The sequence below is a fragment of the Lontra canadensis genome, unplaced genomic scaffold (genome assembly GCF_010015895.1).
Source record: "Lontra canadensis isolate GAN:19392208 unplaced genomic scaffold, GSC_riverotter_1.0 scaffold59, whole genome shotgun sequence".
NCBI classification, from domain to species: domain Eukaryota; kingdom Metazoa; phylum Chordata; class Mammalia; order Carnivora; family Mustelidae; genus Lontra; species Lontra canadensis.
In genome coordinates this window covers 62,228-86,313 of record NW_022631053.1, presented here as the reverse complement: position 1 = coordinate 86,313, position 24,086 = coordinate 62,228, and the positions used below count along the sequence as shown (strand labels likewise).

At 35.1% G+C, this 24,086-nt stretch overlaps 1 protein-coding gene and 1 pseudogene across 1 annotated transcript; both read left to right on the top strand.

The window, feature by feature from the left end:
* The first annotated feature begins 9,809 nt into the window (after positions 1-9,809).
* Positions 9,810-10,757, top strand: LOC116878782 (olfactory receptor 12-like). Its single transcript, XM_032876525.1, has one exon. It carries the CDS (start codon positions 9,810-9,812, stop codon positions 10,755-10,757), a length of 948 nt encoding a protein of 315 aa, XP_032732416.1.
* A 2,882-nt stretch (positions 10,758-13,639) lies between these two features.
* LOC116878746 lies at positions 13,640-23,487 on the top strand (annotated as a pseudogene).
* The last annotated feature ends 599 nt before the right edge of the window (positions 23,488-24,086 follow it).

The following is a 24,086-nucleotide window of genomic DNA, read 5'->3' as shown; positions in this document are numbered from 1 at the left end:
AAGTAAATAGTAAGAGCTGCTATTGTATGAGAATTAAAATATTACATCTGTGTGAACTATTCTATCCTACAAAGCAAGTATATTGATACTCATTTGGAAAAGAGAGCAGCCACACTGTGTAGGGGCAAAACAGTATGGTAATGGTTACATTTTTTGTAATGGGCCTTTGAGTAAAGGCCCCTTTCTTTCACAAAGACTCAGGTCTATATTTTGAAGACTATCATCCTTAGAATTGCTACTGCTATAAAAAGAGGACCCCCAGTATATTATTTAAGAATTACTTACATGGAAAATATGTGGCAATAATATTGTATTAACTTTTAATTCTTCATTTTTTCTAAATATTAAATATATTTTATAATAAAAGCTTATACATAAAGAACATATAACATCACTGTTATCACTGTTTTTCAAATGAGGACATTGAGGCAGTTGGAGACTAAGTAACTTGGCATAGTCAAAACTCAACACTAGTATGGTTCCAGAATTTTTATTATTCAAATATATATTGCAAAGCATGTGAAATATTCTAAAGATGTAATCTCATAGTCTAGAAATAACTATTTCTGAAGGGAGGTAGAGATATGGGGTCAGTCCTGTCATTGACCCATTATCCTGTCATTATTTTAATTTTTTCTTTAGAGAGAGAGAGAGCGAGAGAGCGAGCGCAAGAGAGAATGGGGGCTCGGCAAGAGAAAGGGAGAGAGAGAGTCTCAAGCAGTTTCCATGCCAACTCAGGGTTCAATCTCAAGACTCTGAGATCATGACCTGAGCTGAGTCAGACACTTACCCGACTGAGCCACCCATGTGCCCCATATCCTGTCATTATTTGTGAAAATATTATTGTGTTTATTCTCTTTTGAAATTTTAATCAATTTTGCATGTGAAGTAGCATAACATTTGTATATAATTTTATTTTTTCTCTTTTTTTACATATACTTACCCATTCAAAATCTGATATTTTCAAATATTAAAGTTTTCATATATTATATTTGAATTTTAGTTATTACAAAGTTTTTTTATGTTATATGGTGTGGACTGAGGTCTTTATTCAAGTGTTTTTCCAACAGTTAAGAATATTTTTAACATTTAAAAAATGTAGAAAGGAAATAAAAATTTTGCCCTGGTTTGTCATAATATACAGTGCTTTCTATATACTACTGAATACAATTTTCTAATGCTTTAAAATCCTGCTTTAACATGATAGGAGTAGTTCCATAATATTCTTTTCTAAAGTAAGTGCCTAATTATCACGGTAAATGATATGATCAAGAGGATCCAGAACTGCTCAGTGTTCCTGGAGGGTTCTGGCTCCAGAAGCTAATTCTGGATGGACACAGCTGCAGTTGCTGCCATCTGGTGGCTGTCATCCAACTAAATCTGAAGTGAATTCTGGATACTGTGATAGAAAGGAACTTCGAGAACGATGGTTAAGAACTCAAAGCTCTTCCTAGTTACTTAGTTTCCATCCCCACCATATTGTCCTGAGCAAGGGAGGTTGGTTTACTGCAAGAAGATATGTGCAAAATAAGCCTATACCTGTGTCTTCCTGAGGTAAAGTTGTTTGACATTGCCACCCTTGCTTTCCCTTCCCTCCTTTTGTGCTTTTCTCTCACCAAAAGTAAGTCCTGTAGAATCCCATCCTTTGTTTCAGAAAAGGGCTGTGTAGAAAATGGAAAATATTTGCTAATTATATTATTTATGAATTTGTCTTGTCTTGAGATACAGTTTCATGGGATTTTACTGAATTTTATCAGAACGGTTTTGTAGTATGTTTATAATCAAGACAGAATTACTTGTTTTCCTCATAAGAATTATGGCACATTTTGGACTCAAGCTTGTCTTCAACATCATTAAAAGATGGCAACATTTTCCAGGGCACCTGGGTGGCTCAGTGGGTTAAGCCTCTGCCTTCAGCTCGGGTCATAATCCCAGGGTCCTGGGATCAAGTCCCGCATTGGGCTCTCTGCTCAGCAGGGAGCCTGCTTCTTCGTCTCTCTCTCCACCTGCCTCTCTGTCTACTTTGATCTCTGTCTGTCAAATAAATAAATAAAATCTTTTTTAAAAAATGGCAACTTTTTCCAACTTTTCTATTCTGAAAAGAGATCATATACCATATTATTTTTTCATTGAAGGTTTGGGAGAACTGATGGGTGACGCCATCTGGACAAAGATTTTTTATTATGGAAGAGTTTGACTAATGATTGAGTTGCTTTAGTGGTGACCAAAAGTGGTGATATTCAAAATATTTAACAACTTGTTCAGTAATGTTTATATACCAATGCTTAATATATCAATCAATGCAAAATAGTCCCTTTAATCTTCTTATTAAACTGCTTAATTAGTGTTAGTTTTTAACACAAATCATTCTAAATGTTTCCATATCAATACTTCCTTCTTTTTCTTCCTTTCTTCCTTCCTTCTTTTTCTTCCTTTCTTCCTTCCTTCTTTTTCTTTCCTTTCCTTCCCTTTTTATTTCTTCTCTTCTCTCTTTTTTCTCTTTTTTCTTTTCCTTTCCTTTCTTTACTTTTCCTTTCTTTATTTTTTTTTCTTTTTCAAATTGTTGGGAGAAATATTTGGTTTGACATGCTATCATTAAATGCGATTAGACCAAGCCATTACAATAGTTCTTTCATTAAATTGAAAGTCATTAGATAATGTGGTGTTTGAAAAAGTAAAATTTTGTTTCAACAAAATTGTTCATAATTTTGAATCCTCTGAAGCTTCTGCTAAGCCAATATCAATTACATTAAAATTTTTCTAACCCCTCTTGTTCCTGATATTAGAAGTCACTCAATCTTTTATCATTCTGGGTCATATTATCCATGGGTTTTGCATAGGTGCTCTTTATTAAGCTGGGAAATTGCTGAGAGTTGTTATCAGACACAAATGTCTGGTTTTGTCAAATGCTTTTTCCATGTTCAATTGAGGTGATTGTTCCTTATGAATTTCTTAGTAAAGCTATCTTTTCTCCAGCTTCTTTATTGTAAGAATATAGTATATAATACATACAACATACAAAATATGTGTTAATTGTATGTGTTTATGTTATAAGTAAGGCTCTGGTCAACAGTAGACTATTAGTAAAGTTTTGGGGGAGTCAAAAGTTTTATGTGGACTTTTGACTATGTGTGTGAGTTGGTCAGCACCCCTAACTTCTATGTTGTTCAAGGGTCAACCACATATACACATGCACATAAACACACACACATATACATATATATGATATGAATTTTTATATATCACATGTTTATATATAATATATAACTTATGTGAATTTAAATATAAATTTGTATATTTGGTTTATTAAGTATAGTTGAAATCCATTTTAGTTTGTTAATATAGTGAATTAATTAAATTAATTAAATTAATTAATTAATTATTTTAAAAATTCTATTTATTTGACAGACAGAGATCACAAGTAGGCAGAGAGGCAGGCAGAGAGAGAGAGAGGGTGAAGCAGGCTCCCTGATGAGCAGAGAGTCCATGCGGGGCTCCATCCCAGTACTCTGGGATCATGACCTGAGCTGAAGGCAGAGGCTTTAACCCACTGAGCCACCCTAGCGCCCCAGATTAATTTATTTTTTGAATGTTAGACCAGTTTTGTATTCCTAGGATAACTTCTACCTAGTTATATTATAGTTTTGCTGTTTTTCTAGATTGAATTTACAAAATTTTGTTTAGAAACTTTGCATTTATGTTCACAGCAGATACTGGCTAGTAGTTATCTTGTCCTTTTCCTATCTGGTTTACTACTAACCTTACACTAGTTTCATACGCTAAACTAGAAAGTGTTTTCTCATTTTAATTTCCTTGGGAAAGTTTGTGTAGAATTGTCACTAAGTTTATACTTTTATGTTTGGTAGAATTCACCAGTGAACCAAACCAGAGTTTTTCTTTATGGGATCATTTTTAACTACATTTTCAAATTTTGAAGTGCTCTAAGTGAAATGAACTGGAATAATTACTGGGCTTACCATATTTCTTTCCCACCTTTCAGAAATCACTGTTTTTCATTGCCTCTGATGTCTTGAATGCATATATACATATATTTGTATGTATATGTGTGTTTGTGTGTGAATATATATATATATATTTATATATATATACACACACAGAGCCCAAGTGAGAGAGAGAGAGAGATGTTCTCTTGTTGATTCAGGCAAGAGAGTGACTCTGGCTCCTATGACTTCTTCTTGATCAGAATCAGAATTCTAGGCATATCTCTTTTAATTTCCAGGTCAAATTAAACTTCTTTGTCAATCCTCCTGAGTAGCAGCAATACAGTTATTTTAGTTAGGATTTTTTTTTTTTAATTCTCAGTTTAACTAGGGGCTTCCATAGGTATGGCCAATGTACCCATTGCTTCTCACTGAACACTGAGGAGTCCTGTGGATTAAAATTAAATTTCATGTTATAGATAAAACTGTTCTACTGTTGATGAAGCTGCCTGCATAGGCTGCATGATGTTCAGGGAAGAATGTTATATATTTCTGTTACTTTTTTTGAAGAATAGTCTCACCATCTGAAGGCCAGATTCTTTTGGGGATGATGTTTTGATTCTTAAGATCATTTCTCTAAGTTCTTGGCATTTTGTATTCCAACCTCGAGAATTCTCTTTGATTCTATGTCATAAATGATTTGGATGTCCATAATTCATAGACCAGGAATGATTCCTTGTTTTTTTTTAAGGAATCACTATAGCAGGAGTCAGTCATGTGCCTTTTATTTTTTAAATATATTTGAGTTCACTGGTTGAACCTTTTACCCCATTGGTGCTGCTAGTCCTCTCTTCTGAACAGTAAAATTACACTTGTTAGCCTACTCTGCACTCTTTAACTTTGGGAAGACAGACATCTTCATGCCTCAGTGACAATTTACTTTCTTCAAACCAACAGTTTCTTTTAAAATTTGTTTTGTTTCAAAATTTTAAAATTTTGGGGAGATGGAGAGGAGATGGGAGTTGAGCGAAATTGGAGGGGGAGATGAACCATGAGAAACTATGGACTCTGAAAAACAATCTGAGGTTTTGAAGGGGTGGGGGGTGGGAGGTTGGGGGACCCTGGTGGTGCGTATATGGAGGGCACGTATCGCATGGAACACTGGGTGTAGTGCATAAACAAATGAATTCTGTTACACTGAAAAGAAATTAAATTTAAAAAATGGGAAAAAAGAAAAAAATGAAATTTTAAAAAATTTAAAATTTAAAATTTAAAATTTGTTTTCCTCCTTTGTGGGCAGGCTCTTTTATCTTGTTTATTTTTTCTTCTTATTGAGTATTCTTAGTGTCATATCATTGGTGCAGTTGCTGTTGAAATGTAGCTTAGTGTTTCATAGTATATGTGAGATATAATAATAATGATACCTTGCATATATATATAGGGCTGTGTTTTATATATTTTAACTTATTTAACCCATACAGCAACTCTATGAGAAGATATTATTGTTATCTCCAGTTTCCAAATGAAGAATATATGTGGTTGGAAAGTGAAAAAAAAAAAAGTGGAGACTGTGGAAAGTATATGCAAAATAAGAAATTTAAATATGTTTGATACCTGGTATTGAGGAGACATTATGAGTGCTAGTAGAGTCGAGTATATAAACACTCAAAGATTGCTAGATTTAAGTAAAAGGTCAAAATGAGTTTGAGACAATGAATATATTATGTAAGAATACTCAAGTAATTATATCAGTATAGTAGGAGTGTTACAGAATTTTAAGTGGCTGGTAACCATTTTAAAATATTTTTTAAAATATGATTTTATAAATACAACAAGTGAATAAAAGGAAAATAAAATAAATTTAATATTACTTCTGTACCATGTATTGTGTTGATATTAATTGACGGAATGGTGCATATTAAAAAATAATTTGCAACTATGAATGCTAAAAAAAGATCACATACGGTCTTTGTTTTAATTGTCCAGTTGTTCTTGACTTGTAGGTGTATCACTTGTAACTTTTATTACTAATAACTTTAGGTTGGGAGTTTTAGAATTTGATATAAATCATAAAACCTGCCATTTAAATGCACAAAATTTTATTTAAAATTATTGGGGTTTCATGAAATCTCAGAAGCTTCTTCAAATATTCCAGACCAAGACTTTTTACTATATATAAAATATACTCTCTAAAAGGTCTTTCAGAGCCCAAGATAAAAGTATATGTATAGAGTGGAAATGTAAAGAGAGTAAAGGAATGCCTTGGAAGTGGGGGTGAACCTGGTTTATATAAACCTGTAGTGATCTACATGAAAAGGTGCTTCACATCACTCAGCATCAGGGAAATACAAATCAAAACCACAATGAGATACCACCTCACACCAGTCAGAATGGCTAAAATGAACAAGTCAGGAAATGACAGATGCTGGCGAGGATGCAGGGAAAGGGGAACCCTCCTACGCTGTTGGTGGGAATGCAAGCTGGTGCAACCACTCTGGAAAACAGCATGGAGATTCCTCAAAAAGTTGAAAATAGAGTTACCCTATGACCCAGCAGTTGCACTACTGGGTATTTACCCTAAGGATACAAACGTAGTGATCCGAAGGGGCACGTGCACCCGAATGTTTATAGCAGCAATGTCTACAATAGCCGAACTATGGAAAGAGCCTGGATGTCCATCAACAGATGAATGGATAAAGAAGCTGTGATATATATATACAATGGAATACTATGCATCCACCAAAAGAAATGAAATCTTGCCATTTGTGACGATGTGGATGGAGCTAGAGGGTATTATGCTTAGTGAAATAAGCCAATCAGAGAAAGACAGCTATCATATGATCTCCCTGATATGAGAAAGTGGACATGTAATGTGGGAGGTTTGGGGGTAAGAAAAGAATAAATGAAACAAGATGGGATTGGGAGGGAGACAAACCATAAGAGACTCTTAATCTCACAAAAACAAACTGAGGGTTGCCAGGGGGAGGAGGGTAAGGAGAGGGTGGTGGGGTTATGGACATTGGGGAGGGTATGTGCTAACCCTAACCTGTACCCCTGGGGCTAATAATGTATGTTTATTAAAAAATTAAAAAAATATAAAACAAACAAACAAACAAACAAAACCTTGTAGTGATCTACTGGAAACATCCATTGCATCAGAAAAACAAGAAATAGGGGCACCTGGATGGCTCAGTGGGTTAAACCTCTGCTTTTGGCTCAGGTCATGAGCTCAGGGTCCTGGGATGAAGCCCCGCATCGGGCTCTCTTGTCAACAGGGAGCCTGCTTCCCCGTCTCTCTCTGCCTGCCTCTCTGCCTACTTGTGCTTTCTCTCCCTCTGTGTCAAATAAATACATAAAATCTTGAAGAAAAAAAAAAAAAAAGAAAAGCAAGAAATGAATTGCATTTATTACACATTTGTGTTGGATAAAGATAAAAATTGCTGGAGGTAGTATTTGTAAAACAATGCCATGAAGGGTTATGAATTTTTTTTAGAAGAAACTTTATAATTAATGATGATTTTGATTGACTTTGGGTGAGGCAATCACTATTCTTCCAGGAAGCAAGGAGAAGGCCAAATTAATTAATTCGCAAACTTCTACATAGGGACTGATTTCTTTAGTCAGTTGGAAATCTTAAAATATAGATGAATGCTTCTCCACACTCCTCTCACTAATAGATAATTTTCCATATTCAGATTAATTAAGAATAAGGTGTGATCTAAGAATCAGTCTTAAAAGCAGAGCAAAACAAAGCTCCCCAGTTGATTCTGAGGTATGGGGAAAGTGTCAAACACTGACCTAATTGACCTCCAGGGCCTTCTTACTTTTCAAGAACATCACACATTTATATACATATATTTCTAATCTCCCTTCTCGGTTTTAATAACAATGTGGCTAGGTCAAACTTATGGCAGATAACATAAGAATTTGCAATCCTGTCTTTGCAGAATATAAAGAGTAAGATATTTCTTGAAGTTATAACTGAAGACCCAAATTAAGATTCTCTTTTAGTTCAGTTAAGTAAAAATGAGGTACATGAGACTTAGAAATAAAAAAAAGACTACTGATTGAGTGTACTCAGATAGTAGAATAAGTCTAACATGTAATGTGAAGTACTTTTGTAATTAACTACAGTTTTCTCAAAGCTTCTATTAATGGAATGATCAGCTATTAAAATTCTTCAATGATCCTTGTTTGGAATCTGCTGGATCTCAAGTAAGTTACATGGTTTTTGGAAATCAAATTTTTCTGACGATCATTTTCTTAACTTAGCAAACATTTCTTTTTTTAAGTTCAATCTTTCACAGATTCATTATTTGAGCACCTTTTTCTTCTCAGATGCTACATATTTCATTTAATTTATATACATCATTTAACTTAATCTTTATAAAATAATCCTATGAGATAAATGTTCTGAACTACAGTTTGCTGATGAGAAAACTGAGGCTATGTAGAATTTGAACAACTTGCCTAAGATTAGTTAGCCAGTGAGTAGCAGGACATGGATTAAAACTCAGATTTATATGAACTAAAATGTCACACTTTTAACTAATAAAACATTTTGACTTCACATACACAAAAATAGCAACAGAAGCTAAATCAGTTTCACTTCGGACTCTACTGTACTTTGAATTTTATGTAAATTTCTAAATAAAAATGTGACTTCAAATATGGCCATAAGTTCCTTTAGGGAAAATTTTTTTTTGTCAGTTCAGAAATTATAAAAAGTAATGGACCACAGAATTATAAAATTTCCTTTATTCCACTTGGATTTAATTTTTCTGATATTTAAAAATTATTAATATTTTATCCATGTGCACCTTTGTCTCTTTAGTGTTTGATATAAGGATGAATAGTTACTTGAGAAAGCAAACAACAAACAATATTGATTTTTTTTTTGCTCTATTTGCATAAATATCTTCAGTTTAATTAAGAACATAGTTAAGGAAAAAAAAACACTTCTTGTTAGGGAAGTTAATCTTGTATTTCAACCATAATACCTCTATGTAAACAGAATAATTTCCATAACTAAGACATTAGCATTTAACAGGAAAAGGAAAAAGACATGTTGGGGTTCGGCTGCCAACAAGAGTGGATATACCAGAATCAGAGATTAGAGATTCAGAGTAGATGATGTAGGAAGTAGAGGCTGAACAGAGCATTCCTAGAGGAGTTTGATTCATCATGTCACATGACTTTCTTTGAGACAGATGCTCATTCTCCCTCATGAAACAGCAAATCCATGTTTCCTAATATCTTTTAAATAGCAGAATGTTTTGAGAACCAAATTAACTGCATCTTGTGGTGGGAAAGGAAATGACTATGTTCTTACCCCGTTTGCCACTCATAATGCAAAAATAATTTTTAGCTGCTTGTTTGCTGATTTAGTTTTTTTTTTTTGGCTAATATTTATTATGCTTTTAAGATGTTCTAGTAATTGTAAATGTTTCTTTTCACACTCAGTCTCATGTTATCTTCATAGTAGTCCTATAATGTAGGTATTATTAGTATCTTCCATCTGACAGAAAATTTCAAGGCATTGGAAATGCAGGTAGTTATCTTAGATTCTGTTGGATTGAAAGAGGTAAAATTTGGACCCAGTACATGTGATTCCATAGCTTGGAGCAAATGACATAGAATGACTGATGTCATCACTTGTCCCAGACATCCTTTGCCCATCCACATTTCCCATATGATAAGGATACTAAATATATTAGAAGAAATAAGGCTGTTTTGTCAGATGTGTAGTCAAGCACACCTCTCAATACTTTTTCTTCTACTGAGAACCTCAGGAACCAAACGTTAACAAGGCACTGCATTCCATAGGCTTCATGACCATCCACTCATTTTCTCAGATAGGTCTCAGCTATGAAGAAAGAGCTGAACAGGAATTACTCAGAAGTGAATGAGTTCATTCTGCTGGGATTCAGAACAGCTCCAGATATACAGATTCTCTTATTCTTACTCTTCTTGCTCATCTACATGGTCATTGTGGTGGGAAATATTAGCATGATAATTGTCATTAAAATAGACTCCAAACTTCATACACCTATGTATTTCTTTCTCAGAAATTTGTCCTATTTAGATCTCTGTTACTCCACAGTCATTGCTCCCAAAACTCTGGCTACTTTCTTGTCAAAGGACAAGAAAATTTCCTACAATGGCTGTGCAACACAGTTCTTTTTCTTCGCTCTCTGTGTTGGGACTGAAGGCTTTCTTCTGGCCGTTATGGCATATGATCGCTTCTCCGCCATTTGCTCGCCCTTCCTCTATCCTGTACGGATGTCTCAACAGGCTTGTGCTCGTTTAGTGATTGGCTCCTATATATGTGGAGGCGTTAACTCCATGATACAAACAGGTTTCACCTTCAGTTTGCGTTTCTGTGGAGAAAACAGACTGGACCACTTTTTCTGTGACGTCCCAACCCTGATCAAGATCTCTTGTGATGACACTTTTGTGAACGAGATTGTGCTGTTCATTCTCTCTGCCCTCATCATCATCACCACCACAACTGTCATTCTGGTTTCCTACGCTTATATTCTATCCACTGTCTTGAAGATCTCCTCCACCCATGGCAGGAGTAAGACTTTCTCCACTTGCAGCTCTCACATCACTGTGGTGAGTTTATTCTATGGTACTGTGTTCTTCATGTATGCCCAGCCTGGGGCCATGTCCTCACCAGAAAAAAGCAAGATTATAGCTGTGTTCTATACTCTTATCATCCCTATGTTAAATCCACTGATTTATAGTCTAAGGAACAGAGAGGTGAAAAATGCTGTGAAAAGAGTATTGTTAAAAAAATTATCTTTTCATTGACACTCAGCCATCCATGAAACTGCAGATAGACTAAAAGCAATATTTTCAATAATTTTTTATAGAATAGTTTCAGTGAAAGCCATCCAAAAGTTTTGAAGATCAAGGTTTGTTTTATTTTTTATAACATCAATAGATTCTTTAGGAAAGACTAAAAACCAATATAGATTTTCATAATCCTACATGATTATTTCACGGTGTGATGTCTAGTTATTATATAGGCTTGTTCTCCATGTTTTATTTACGTAGGTGTATGAAAAATTGCAACTTACAAATATAGTATACTACATTAATACATTCAACTTATTGATATAATATCTACAAATATATGTGAATATGTGTATTTACTTATCCATCTATGTATCAGGAGAAGGAAAAAGCTGAAAGAGACACACCCTATGCTCTTTGTTTTCTCCAAATCATAATCAAGTTTGCCACTGTCCAGTCTTTGCAAATGAGAATTCAAGGTGCTATGGTAATGTAAATTGCTGGTTTTGTCTAAATTATACAAAGGAGTGGTACAAAGTATTACACTAATAATATCCTTCATAATATCCTTCCATCATCTAAAAATTAATGATTCCATCAAGAAGCAAAAAGTAAAAAATGAATAAATAAATAAATAAATAAATAAATAAATAAATGTGGTGCCTATAAAACTATTTTGTCATGGGATCTTATAATAAATGTTTGATAATCTTTCCGCTATCACTCATGTTTATTGGTTTCAATACTGTCTATTTATATTCTGGGATCATTTTCACAACCAGTATATTGATTGAAAATCCTTATTTTTCTCTAGATTTGAAAAAAATATTGCTATGGAGAAACATAAAATCACATCTTAATATAATTTAATTCTTTTGACGTCTGTGGTTTTCTATACTTTGTATTATTAATCCTTAGAACTTCATCTTTTTATGTTCTTTTTTTAAAAGATTTTATTTATTTATTTGAGAGACAGAACATGAGAGAGAGAGAGCACAAGTGAGAGGAAGGACAGAAGGAGAGGGAGAAGTAGACTCCCCACTGAGCAGGGAAGGGAGACTGATATGGGGTTCCATCCCAGGACCCAGGGACTGTGACCTGAGCCGAAAGCAGACACTTAACAGACTGAGCCACCCAGGTATCTCCAGTTTATATTCCTTAATTAAATTTGCCATAGTTTTGACTTCATACCATGAGAATTTTGAGTTTCTGATTGTTTAGATATATTCAAAATTACAACTCATAAATTTAATACAGACATTTAATACAGAACATATTAGGTTCATTAATATGATATCTGCATATATATATTTCTGAATTCATATGTGGAATTATGGGTTACTTTATTTTCCGTTTTTATTTTAATGACATATTTAAAACTTTTACATAATTTTCCATGTAATTTACTTTTGTTTTCATCATTATATAAATAATTTTTCTGTTTACTTTTAATGTTAAGGATTCTTTAGATGATGTTTCTTATTCTGATGTTCTTGACTTATTTAGATGATAACTTTTTATTGTTGTTTACATGTAAAAAACAATATCTCATAGATGAAAGAGATAACTTTTTACTCTATTTTAGGATTTTAAAAACAGTGAAATCAGAAAAATAACAAAACTTCCGGGCACCTTGATGGCTCAGTCGGTTAAGTATCTGCCTTCAGCTCAGGTCATAATCTCAGGGTCCTGGGATCAAGCCCTGTGCCAGGCTCCCTGCTTACGGTCTGCTTCTCCCTCTTCCTCTGCCTCTTCCCTGTTCATGCTCTCTCTCTCAAATAAATAGATAAAACCTTTTTTTTTTTTAAATAAAAACAACTAAACTTCATTAATCTGTCAAATTACATTTATACAAACTGAATGAACACACATTTTAAAGGGGAAGATGTTAGACATATTTTCTTTAAAATTAAGAATAGAAAATTCTTAAAATTAAGAATAGAAAAATTAAGAAATAGAAAAAATGTCCATTATCCCCCAAAAAGATGCAGTTCAGCATCTTATTGTATCTAGTAAGAGCAATGTGATGATAAATAGAAATCTCAAATATAAGGGATTAAGTATATGAACTTATATGTTATAACTTATAACTTAAGTTGCTTATAATTTAAGTAAATGAACAGTTCATTTACATTATTTTTATTCATTTACATGATTATTTACAAAGAAAATATGTACGTTTCAAATATGTTAATTTACATTATTATTTATAAAGAAAATATGAAGGAAGTGTTTATATAGATGTCTGGATTAATATAAAAAATCAATTTCATGGGGTGCCTGTGTGGCTCAAATGGTTAAGCCTTTGACTCAGGTCATGATTTTCTGATCCTGGGATCGAGTCCTGCATTGGGCTTTGGCTCATTGGCAAGTCTGCTTCTCCCTCTCCCTGTGAACAACTAAAATATTTAATAAAAGGCTACACCATTTATATCTGTATCAGAGATTATCAAGAATTTAGTATAATTCAGCAAAAGATGTATAAGACCTCAATGTGGAATATTATAAAATTCCTTGGATTATGAAGTAGAAAAATATCCTTCAAAAATTACAAAGAAGAAGAGAAGAGTGATGTCAGCAAGATGATGGAATAAGCCATCCACGTCTCATATTCCTGAACAATAATTTGTCATCCATCCAGTGACAAAACTGCCTTGTGGGAGGTTTGGGATCCAGACTGGAGACTGTGCAGTTCAAGACTGTAGAGAACTGTTTTGAGATCACTGGCCTACAATCAAGCAACTTGACTTGTCAACATGGTGCCAGTTACAGTCCTGGAAACAGCTCTAAACCCCTGAAGACTCAAATACAGCCTCTTTTGTCTTGATCCTATGACCAGTCCCATATGGCAAGGCACTTAAAGGCAATCATGTCCATCCCTGGGTTGGATAACAAACATGCAAACTTCCATCTTGTCCGTGGACCCTGAAATAGGTGGCAAACAAGCTCTAGCCCCTCTCAGCCAGAGTCTGGGAGCTCCTGGAGATAAGCCCATCAAACTGAGTCGGACTGTAGATTCTGAGTAGTCCTGTAATGGGGTTCCAGCCTGTCCCAGCAGCAGTTCATCAGGTGTCCTGCTGACACAGGGACTAAGCAGGAAACTCTTCTGTCTGCACACCCAAAGATCTGAAAGGGCCATATATTTGACTCCAGGCCCCTACAGCCACAGCGGCCAGCAGTCCTGAAGGTCTGAGGATGCAGCAGGAGATACTATTATTTGTGTATCTGGTGATAGATTGCGACTGAGGACCTGACTATGGACCCTGAAGCAGATTCTCATTTTAGTACCACCCTCCTGAACAAACTACCTGAGGCAGTCCCATCTACCCAGAGGCCAGACCAAAAATGCCCACCGGAGTCCCTGGTAATAAGCATGCCAAATACAGACCCCACTACAGACCCAGTGATAGTCTCAAATTGGCTCCAATCCAGCACTACTGCAATTCCAGAGATAATTCCATCAGCTCAGGGAACCAAAAGAAGGACTTCACCTGCCAAAACCAGTCCATAAATCCTGGAGGAGATGTTTATTCCTTCAAACAAGTGGATACCAATACACAGCCACATAGATCATGAAGAATCAGACAAACATGATGACATCAACAAATGAAATTAACAAAGATCTTGTAACTGACCCCATAGAAAAGGGGATCTACAATTTGCCTGAGATTTCAAAATAATTATGTTAAAGAAACTCAGTGAAATGCAAGAGAGCACAGACAACTAAATAGAATCAGAAAAACAATGCATGAACATGTTGTTGTGTAGAAAACAGGTTTTCTTCATAATTTTAATGTAAACATATTAGCCAATCTAATAAACTTTTCTGGAAGTTTCAGTACAAAGAAAAAAAATTCAAGGGAAAAAGAAATTTCCAGGGAATAAATGTAGCATTGATTGATCAATTGTGCCTTGGGAGTATGAATTGTTTCTCATCCACAGAAAAAAAAAAATGAAATTGAGAAAAAAAAATAATACAAGGGCTTCAATTGTGTAAGAAGAGATAAGTACAAGTAAGGGGAAAAAAAATCCAGAGAGTAAATGTAGCTTAGGTCTATTTATTCTGCCTTGGAATTATGAGTTGTTTCTGTTCCATAGGAAAATAAAAATCAATAGAGAAAAAATTTTTAAGATTACAAAAGACTTCAATCATGTAAGAAAAGATAAGTACATGTAAGAGTAGTTTTGCCCACCAAAATGCACTTTATAAAAAGTAAAGTCATAAAATGCAAGCTTAAAGAATATGTTCACAGTACTCACAACCAATAAGATTATATACTGAGCTCTACACATCTGTAAGATGGTGCAATTGACCAATATTTTTTTTAAAAGATTTTATTTATTTATTTGACAGACAAAGATTATAAGCAGGCAGAGAGGCAGGCAGAGAGAGAGGAGGAAGCAGGTTCCCTGCTGAGCAGAGAGCCCAGTGTGGGGCTCGATCCAGGACCCTGGGATCATGACCTGAGCCGAAGGCAGAGGCTTTAACCCACTGAGTCACACAGGCACCCCTGCAATTAACCAATATTAAATGCATAAAATATTAGCACACACTTCACAGAAGAGCAAACGATATTGAAAATTTATTGGGATGTTCTATATCAATAGGGTTAGAAAAATGGAAATCAAGATTATAATACAAAATTCAATTTTATACCTACTTAATTGGAAATAAATGAAAAAGTCCTACCATGCCAATGCTAGAGAGCACATGGTCCACAGCATGCATTCTTTTTTTTTTCTTTCTTTCTTTTTTTTTAAGATTTTATTTATTTATTTGACAGACAAGATCACAAGTAGGCAGAGAGGAAGGGAAGCAGGCTCCCCGCCAAGCAGAGAGCCCGAAGCAGGGCTCCATCCCAGGACCCCGGGATCATGACCTGAGCCAAAAGCAGAGGCTTTAACCCACTGAGCCACCCAGGTGCCCCCACAGCATGAATTCTTAACAGGAGAGTATTTCCTGTAAGGACCAAACATTGTTTCTTATTTTTTTAATGTACAATTTTCTTTTGTATCATATCCTTTATATTTATACATGGAATAAAAATTCTGTTTCTGTATATATACACACAGTATACAAACAGTTATACAGTATGTTTGTAGTATTAGTATTAACATTTCATGGTTGTGATTATAAAAATGTGCAGAATAGGCTCTTGGGGGTGACAATGAAAAAATAAGATTGAATCTGTAAATGGCCTACAGGTTATATTTACATTACTTTTGATTGTGTAAATAAGTAAAGATAATTTGGGAAGTTTATTGTTATCTCATATAGTGCATTATTTATGTATCTTAAAACAAACTCTTTTCCCAAACAGATACCCAAGAGAAGATCTTACACATGTAGGGGAGAAGATATATGTAAGAATACTGATGACAGTGTAGCTAACAAGATAAAAATTTCAGAAATAAAATACTCCTAGACAGGAATTTTGATCAATGAAAACGAATGTTTTTACACACAGAATATTATGAAACAAAGAAATTATAGACCCACAATGAGAGTGAATCTGAGCAATAATATATTAAGGATGAAAAGTCAGTCCCGAAACATTACGTACAGAATTTGCTTTTTTAAAAAACTAAAGTCCGTACGTTATTCAAATTTCATTAGTGTTTTTCTTAACGTTATTTTTCTTTTCCAGGAACTATCTCAGAATACCATATTACACTTTATTCTCATGCATCTTTAGCCTCCTCTAAACTGTGACAGTTTTTCGGACCTTCCTTGTTTTTGATAATCCTGATAGTTTTGAAGAGTACTGATCAGTTATTTTGTAGAACGCCTCTCAGTTGGGGTTGTCTGAAATTTTTGTTATGGCTGGACTGTGGTTGTGAGTTTTTGGAAGGAAGTCCATACAGGTAAAGTGTCCTTCTCAACACATCACATCAAGGATACATAAGGTGCATACTAACATTACTTAACCCCTGGCAATGTTAACCTTTATCACCTGGCTAAGGTAGTGCTTATCAAGTTTTTCCTCTGTAGTTACTTTTTCTTCCTTTTCACACAGTTCTCTTTGGAAGCAAATCACTAAGTGTAACTTCCTCTTAAGGAGTAGGGAGTTAAGCTTTACCTCCTTGAGGGATGTGCATACATAAACTATATGGAATTCTTTATGTGATACTTTTTAATAAAGGCAACTGAAATTAAAATAATTAAAAAGACATATGTATTTACTCAAATTATGTTAAATGTTAGCAACTGAATGATTAACAAAGGAGTCAGAATATTACCTTGGGAAGGGAGGATGAAGGTATGAGAGGAGAGGGAAAGGATGAATGTCTACATGTGGTCTGAAGTTGATAGTGTAGCATGAAACAAGGATTACCATAAATCCCTTTGTACACTTGAAGTTCAAATATATTAAAATTATAACATAGTATTATTCTGTGTGTGCTTAATTATTTTCCCCAGAATCCTATCTGATACATTATTAATATTTTTGTTTCTTCTTTTTCGTTTGCAGTTTTTCTTTCACCTTTGCAACCCTCTTTACTTGCAGTGTTCATTCAGTTCTCTTTCTTCCCACCTTTTTTTTTTTTTTAAAGATTTTATTTATTTATTTGACAGAGATAACAAGTAGGCAGAGAGGCAGGCAGAGAGAGAGAGAGAGAGAGAGAAGGAGGAGGAAGCAGGCTCCCTGCTGAGCAGAGAGCCCAATGTGGGGCTCAATCCCAGGACCCTGAGATCATGACCTGAGCCGAAGGCAGAGGCTTTAACCCACTGAGCCACCCAGACGTCCCAAGTTTGGTTTGTTTGTTTGTTTATAAGTTTTATAACTCACAAACATTTTCTCCCAGGTTTCCCAGAAATTTTATATCTTAGGTTTTGCATCTATTTCAATGATGTGTTTTGAGTTAATTTTTGTTTGTGGGGAGAGGTAAAATAAATTTTTTTTTTTGCATATGGATATGCAATTGTTCCAGAACTTTGTTGAAAAGATGATATCTTTTTCCAACTGAATTGCTTTTGTGTCCTTGCTGAAAAATCAAATGATCATATAGGCATATATCTATTTTTGGACTCTCTTGCTTTGGTCTATTTGGATATCTTGATGTTAATTCCATATGGTTTTGATTTATGATGTATTATAATTGCAACACTAGTATTAAAATTATTTAGGCCTCCAACTTGTTCTTTTTCAAGTTGTTTTAGCAATCCTAGTTCCATTGCATTTCTATGTAAAACTTTAGAATAAACTTACCAATAACTACAGAAAACTTTCTGTGATTTTGATTTATATTGAATTGAATTCAGAGATCAATTTAAGTATAACAAATCTCTTAATATAACTGATCCTTCCAATGAATCAGTGGAACATCTATAGATCTATAGATCTATAGATAGTGGAACATCTATCCACTTATTTAGGTCTTCTGTAGTTTCTCTTGACAATGTTTTCTAGTTTTTAGTGAATGGGCTTAAACATTAGTCAGATTTATGACCAAATATTTAATATTGTTATTCTATAAAAAATTATGTTTTTTGTAGAATATAGTTCTACTCAAACTCCTCTAGAAAATAAAGTAGAAATAATAAACCCCAATTCATTGTGAGACCAACATGACCTTGCTAGCATATCCATCTCTCATGAATATATATGCAGAAATTCTTGATAAAATTTTAGAAAAATTGAATTCATAATATATAAAAAAGGATACTGCATCATGACCAGTAAAGTTTATCCCAGGAGAGTAAGGTTGGTAGGACGTTTATTAATTTTGGTAGCTTTTCTGTAGATTCTACTGAATTTAATGCACAGATAATCAAGTCATTTGCTAATAAATGTAGTCTTACCCTTCTTCTTTTTTATTTTGGGTGACTTTAATAGCTTTTTCTTATGTATCACACTTCCTTGAACCAAATTCAATGGTGAACAGAGGTGGTGAAGCAAGATATTCTTGTCCTATTCCTGGTGTTAGCAGAAAATTCTTTCACTATTAGGTATGATGTTAATTGTTGTTTTATTGTGATGCTTTTGGTGAGGTTATGGAGCTTCCTTTATAATTTTATTATAGCTTGCATCAGAAATGGAAGTTGAATTTTTCCTTATCAGTAAGTATTATTATGGTTTTTCACTTTTAGTTTGAAATAGGCTGAATTATTTTGTGTGAACAGGCTGAATAACATCCACTAGTTTTCTCGTGAGGTTGTATGGTTATGATCTCACCAGAAGGATATAAGCGGCAGTGTCATTTGGAAATTTAGGTACCCTTAGAGGGAATTTGTACATCTTTTTTCTTCCTCCTTAATTCATAAGGGCTATAATTTTTTTTTTAATTAAAATTTTCTCTCTTTGGCTGCTGTTCAAGCAGTGGTGTGTATCAAAACTTAGTGGCTTAAAACAGCAAACATTAAGAAGCTCATCATTCAATGTTTTATAGTGAAATAAATGGTGTTTCATGGTCTCACTAAGTATCTGCCTGTTTGCTGATAGGTGGCTGACTGTCTCTGAGGGCTCTAGGTCACATGTCTCATTATCTAGAATATTCATCCTGTCTCTTTAAAATGATGATGCACAGAGTTCACAAATAAAGCAAGAGGGCAATTTGCAAATTCTCATAAAGGTTAAAAACTCCCACAAAAAACAAACAAAAAAAACCCCAAAATCTTCCACAACATCAATGCCACATTATATATAAGTTGATATAATTCACAAGGCCACCCTAGATTCAAAATAAGGAGAAGTGAATTTCATTTCTTTGTAAGAAGGAGCTGGAAAACATCAGAGTGATATTTATTTGTCATTAACTACAAAATGGTATCCCCCCCCCATTGAAAGGTATAGAGTAACAAATTAGAAAGACCAAGTGTCCCTGATGAATATACGACTACTACACAATTCCTGTGTTATCTCAAGATAACAGTTTTTTGAAAGGGAAATAAATGTACAGTTTATTTAAGCCACATTTATTTTCTGATTAATGAACTAATAACTTTCAAGAATCATGCTTGCAAATAAGCAATTTCAGCCTGGCTTTTTCTGTAGGAGAGTCAAAGCTTTACTTCTACCCATCCCTAGTCTTCATCTGGATCTCAAATGAAGACAGATTAATAAGAGAAAAAAACAGTTTACTAATGTGTGCAGTGCACATCACATGGGAGAACACTTAAATGAAAGTAAGTTAAAATGGTGAGTTAGAATTCCAGCATATATAGCATACTCAGTGAATGACAGTAAATTTACACAGAAATGACAGGACAGAGGAAAGCAGTTTTAGGCTTCCACAGTGGCAAATGGAGAGAAGGTAAATATATGTCAGAAAACACTAATAGACTAATTTTTATTTCCAGATTTCTTAGGTGCCATCTCTGGTCTATTAACAGTCTGTCTCTAGTAAAAGAAGAATTTATATCTTTAGGCAAAAAGAGAGAGCTTTTTCTGAATTTGTTATTTCTTAATTGCCTTTAACTCAGAATATTTTTATGTCAAGGAGGCATATTTTGGGATGAAATTCTGATTTCCTTCATCCCCCCACATAGTGATGCTGGGTCATTGCTTCTCCCACACCATGGTTTTGAGAATTATTTCCCAGGAAGTATAAAACAAAGGATTTCCAGATTTGGAGACAGCATAGAACATGAGTGCGCTTCATACCAAAGGGTCAAGAGATTAAAAGTATATTATAAACACACTTGAAATGCTTCAGGATTCCTCCTGCACTTGTATACCAGAATACTGGCTATCAAACTCTACCCAAAATTCAGCAATTAATATTTCCCAAAGGAGAGATGCAAATATACCAAAATTGAGAATTTACCAGTAAATGATCCATAAAGATTACAGTAAATTCTCAAAGCAATAAAAAATCATGTTATGTAAAGAATGAAAATGTGCACTTTAGACATTTCATCTTTATCAAGAGCCTTCAATAAACAATGTGCCAAATAAATATTGAAAGATAAAGACACAAACAAAGTATCCAATAAAAATATATGGAGGGAATGTACAATGTAGCAGGACTCTTTTGCAACTTCTGAACTCTGTCATTATAGCAGAGAAAAACCATAGATAAACATGAATAAATGAGCATGGTGGCTAAATTTGCCAAAAACTTTATTGATGCTGAAATTTGAAACACATTTAATTTTCTTGTGTCATAAAATATTATTCTTTTGATTTTATCCAATCATTTAAAATTGTGCATTTGAAAGTGAAAAAAAAATGTTTTTAACTCACAGGCATATAAAAACTTGTGGCTGGTCAGACTTGATCCAAGAGCTGTATAGTTTGTTGATTCCTGATTTAAATAGTTATCTTTCAGAAGAATTTGAAATAAGAAAATAAGATTTTATTTTACTCTTATTTATTCCACTTTGAAACTTTTAATTTCTGTAGATTCAAGCTTCTGGCCTGTATTATATTATTTCCATATGAAATATTTCAGTACACGTTTTATTCAGTGAAAATCTTTATTTGTATCTTAGTCTATCTCCTTTTCATATCTGAAAGATATTTTCATCAGATATAGAATTCTACATCTGTAGTTTCTTTCTTTCTTTTTTTTAATAGGAGTTTAAAGATGTTACTCTGTTGTTTCCTTGTTTACATGGTTTCTTAGGAGAACTTTTCTCTTTTCCTATTCTTCTTATACTCATTTCTTTTACAGATGCCCTCCCTTCACTTTTCTGGCTCCCTTCGTGATGTTCTCATTGTCTTTGGATTTAAGTAGTTTGAATATGATATGTCTATGTGCAGTATTTTTGGTATTTACGCTGTTTTGTGTTCTCTGAACTTCATCGATCTCTAGTTTTGTGTCTGTCCCTTATTTTGGAAAATCTTTAGCTACCTAGATGCCTTATTTATCAAACTTACCTGCAAACTTATCATCAAACTTATCTGTAAATTATCTAAGATTTCAATTACACATGTGTTACACTGTTTGATATTGTCCCACAGTTATTAGATGTTCTGCTCTTTCCTTTAAAAATGTCTTATCTCTTTGTGCTTTGCTCTTCCCTTTAAAAATGTCTTATCTCTTTGTGCTTCAGTTTAAATAATTTATATTGATTTATCTTCATGTTCCTTAATTCTAATAATTTTGGGGATATGTGTGAAGTATACTGATGAGAACATCAAGGCCTTCTCCTTCTAGGTTACTGCATTGATTTCTAGCATTTCCATTTTTTTCTTATAGTTCCCATCTTTCCCCTAAAATTAAATTTATGATCTTCCATGTTTTCTATTATTTCCATTATAGCCATTGACATACTAGTCAAAGTTATTTTAAAATCTCTGCCAGAGGGGGCACCCGGATAGCATAGTCAGTTAAGCCTCCAACTCTTGGTTTCAACTCAGGTCCTGATATCAGGACTAGGACATGGAGCCCTGTGTCAAGCTCAGGGTTCAGAGATTCTCCTTGAAATACTCTCTCCCTCCGGACACCTGGATGGCTCAGTCCATTAAGCATCTGCCTGCGGCTCAGGTCATGGTCCCAGGTTCCTGGGTTTGAGCCCTGCATTGTACTCCCTGCTCAGCCAAGAGCCTGTTTCTCCCTCTCCCTCTGCTTGTGGTATCTCACACTCTCTGGCAAATAAAATAAGTAAAATCTTAGCAACAACAACAAAAAGATTTTGTCTCCCTTTCCTTCTGCCCTCCCCTATGCTTGCTCTCTTTCTCTCTCTCAAATAACATCTTTTCAATAAGTAAATAAATAAATTCTCTGCCAGAAAGTACAGATAGGGGTGCCTGTGTGGCTCAGTGGGTTAAGCCTCTGCTTTTGGCTCAGGTCATGATCTCAGGGTCCTGGGATTGAGCCCTGCATTGGGCTCTCTGCTCAGCTGGGAGCCTGCTTTTCCCTCTCCCTCTGCCTGCCTCTCTGCCTCCTTGTGATCTCTCTCTGTGTCAAATTAAATAAAATTTAAAAAAAAGTTACAGATAAGTTGAAAAAATAGTAAAAAAAAGAGTTTCCTTAAATCCCCTACTTCCCATACTATTAATGTTTTACATAATCATGGAATAATTATCAAGAATAGAGAATTAAATAGTATTGGACTATACCTTATGGCTAAAGATACAAAGTCATTCCCCAATGCTATTTTCTAGTAAGGAAAAGTATTTTTCACAATTTTGATTTTAATTAAAAAATATTTGATTCATACTTTTTTCCTTATTGTGGAGATCTAAACATGTTAAATTGTTTTTGACCAGCGGTTTACTTGGCAACAGATTATAAATTTTACAATATGAGGGAATTGTTGTCATGGCCCAGAAGCTCAAGAGGACCCTTGAGCCAAGAATGATGAAGAGTGGACCCAGAGAAGTGGGACTTCAAGCTGCACTTCAGCTGTACCTTCGTTATGGCACTTGGCCACAATGCCCTGCTACAGTGAGACCTTTGTCAAGTTGCTGGAGTCTGGGGACCTGGGTGAGCATGAGCTCAAAGTCAATGGCAATACTATGTCCTTCCAGAAGCTTCTAGCAAACATTTGTTTCCAACACCATTTTTTCATGGTGGGCAAAGTAGACTCCTGCTCCATGTACAGCTGCTCCATCCAGGGCCACCATTCCTGCCCCCTGGTGAAGAAGGGGAGAAGTCCCCATGGAATTTCCCATGAGAATGCAGCCACCTGACACTGTTGGACAACTTGTTCGAGGAGATGAAAGTAAGGCTGGCCAGTGCAGAGCCTGGCCTACAACCTTGCCAGGAAAGGGCATTCATCCTGGGTCCACTGTTGCTGCTGTTCAGGGGGCAAAGTGATATGTTGCATTGGTTTATCTTGTCATTTTTACTTTGACTCTGTCCAATGTCTTTGGCAAAAAGCCCTGTTGCAGCCCCCAACCAGCAGAGGCTCTGATAGCTAGGCCAGCTGTCTCAGCAGCAAGTATAAGCACTGTCCAGGCTGAGGACAGCACAGAGTGGTGTGTCCTGCCTCTAGTCCCTCAGGTCCCCCAGATACCCTTTGTGGGGATACCTGTTCAAAGCAGATATACTCCTCTTCACCCTCACAGCCATGGGTCAGGACACTGCTGGCTGAAGGGTTATGAAGGCCGCTGGCTGTTATGTTCTCTGTGTCCCACCCATGTGTTCATCAGCTGGGTGGGGGACTGCCACAGGGATTCAGTCAGGATCCCTGATGGAGCAGGACCTGAACCTTGTTGGTTTACATTTGTTTTCCTGTTCAGTGAAATGTGTCTTGGTTGGTGTTGTTTGGTGAGTGGTGGGACTGTTTGGGATTCCAGGTCCCTTCTGTTGCTGAACACTCCCCAGGGTTTGTCCCATGTTGTGCCCAGAGCTTCCAAGAAGGCCCAGCCCTGGCATGGCCCTTGCCCATGGGCTGGACAAAAGGACTCTGGACCACCCCAAGAAGATGTACTTCCTTAGGGATGATGGTCC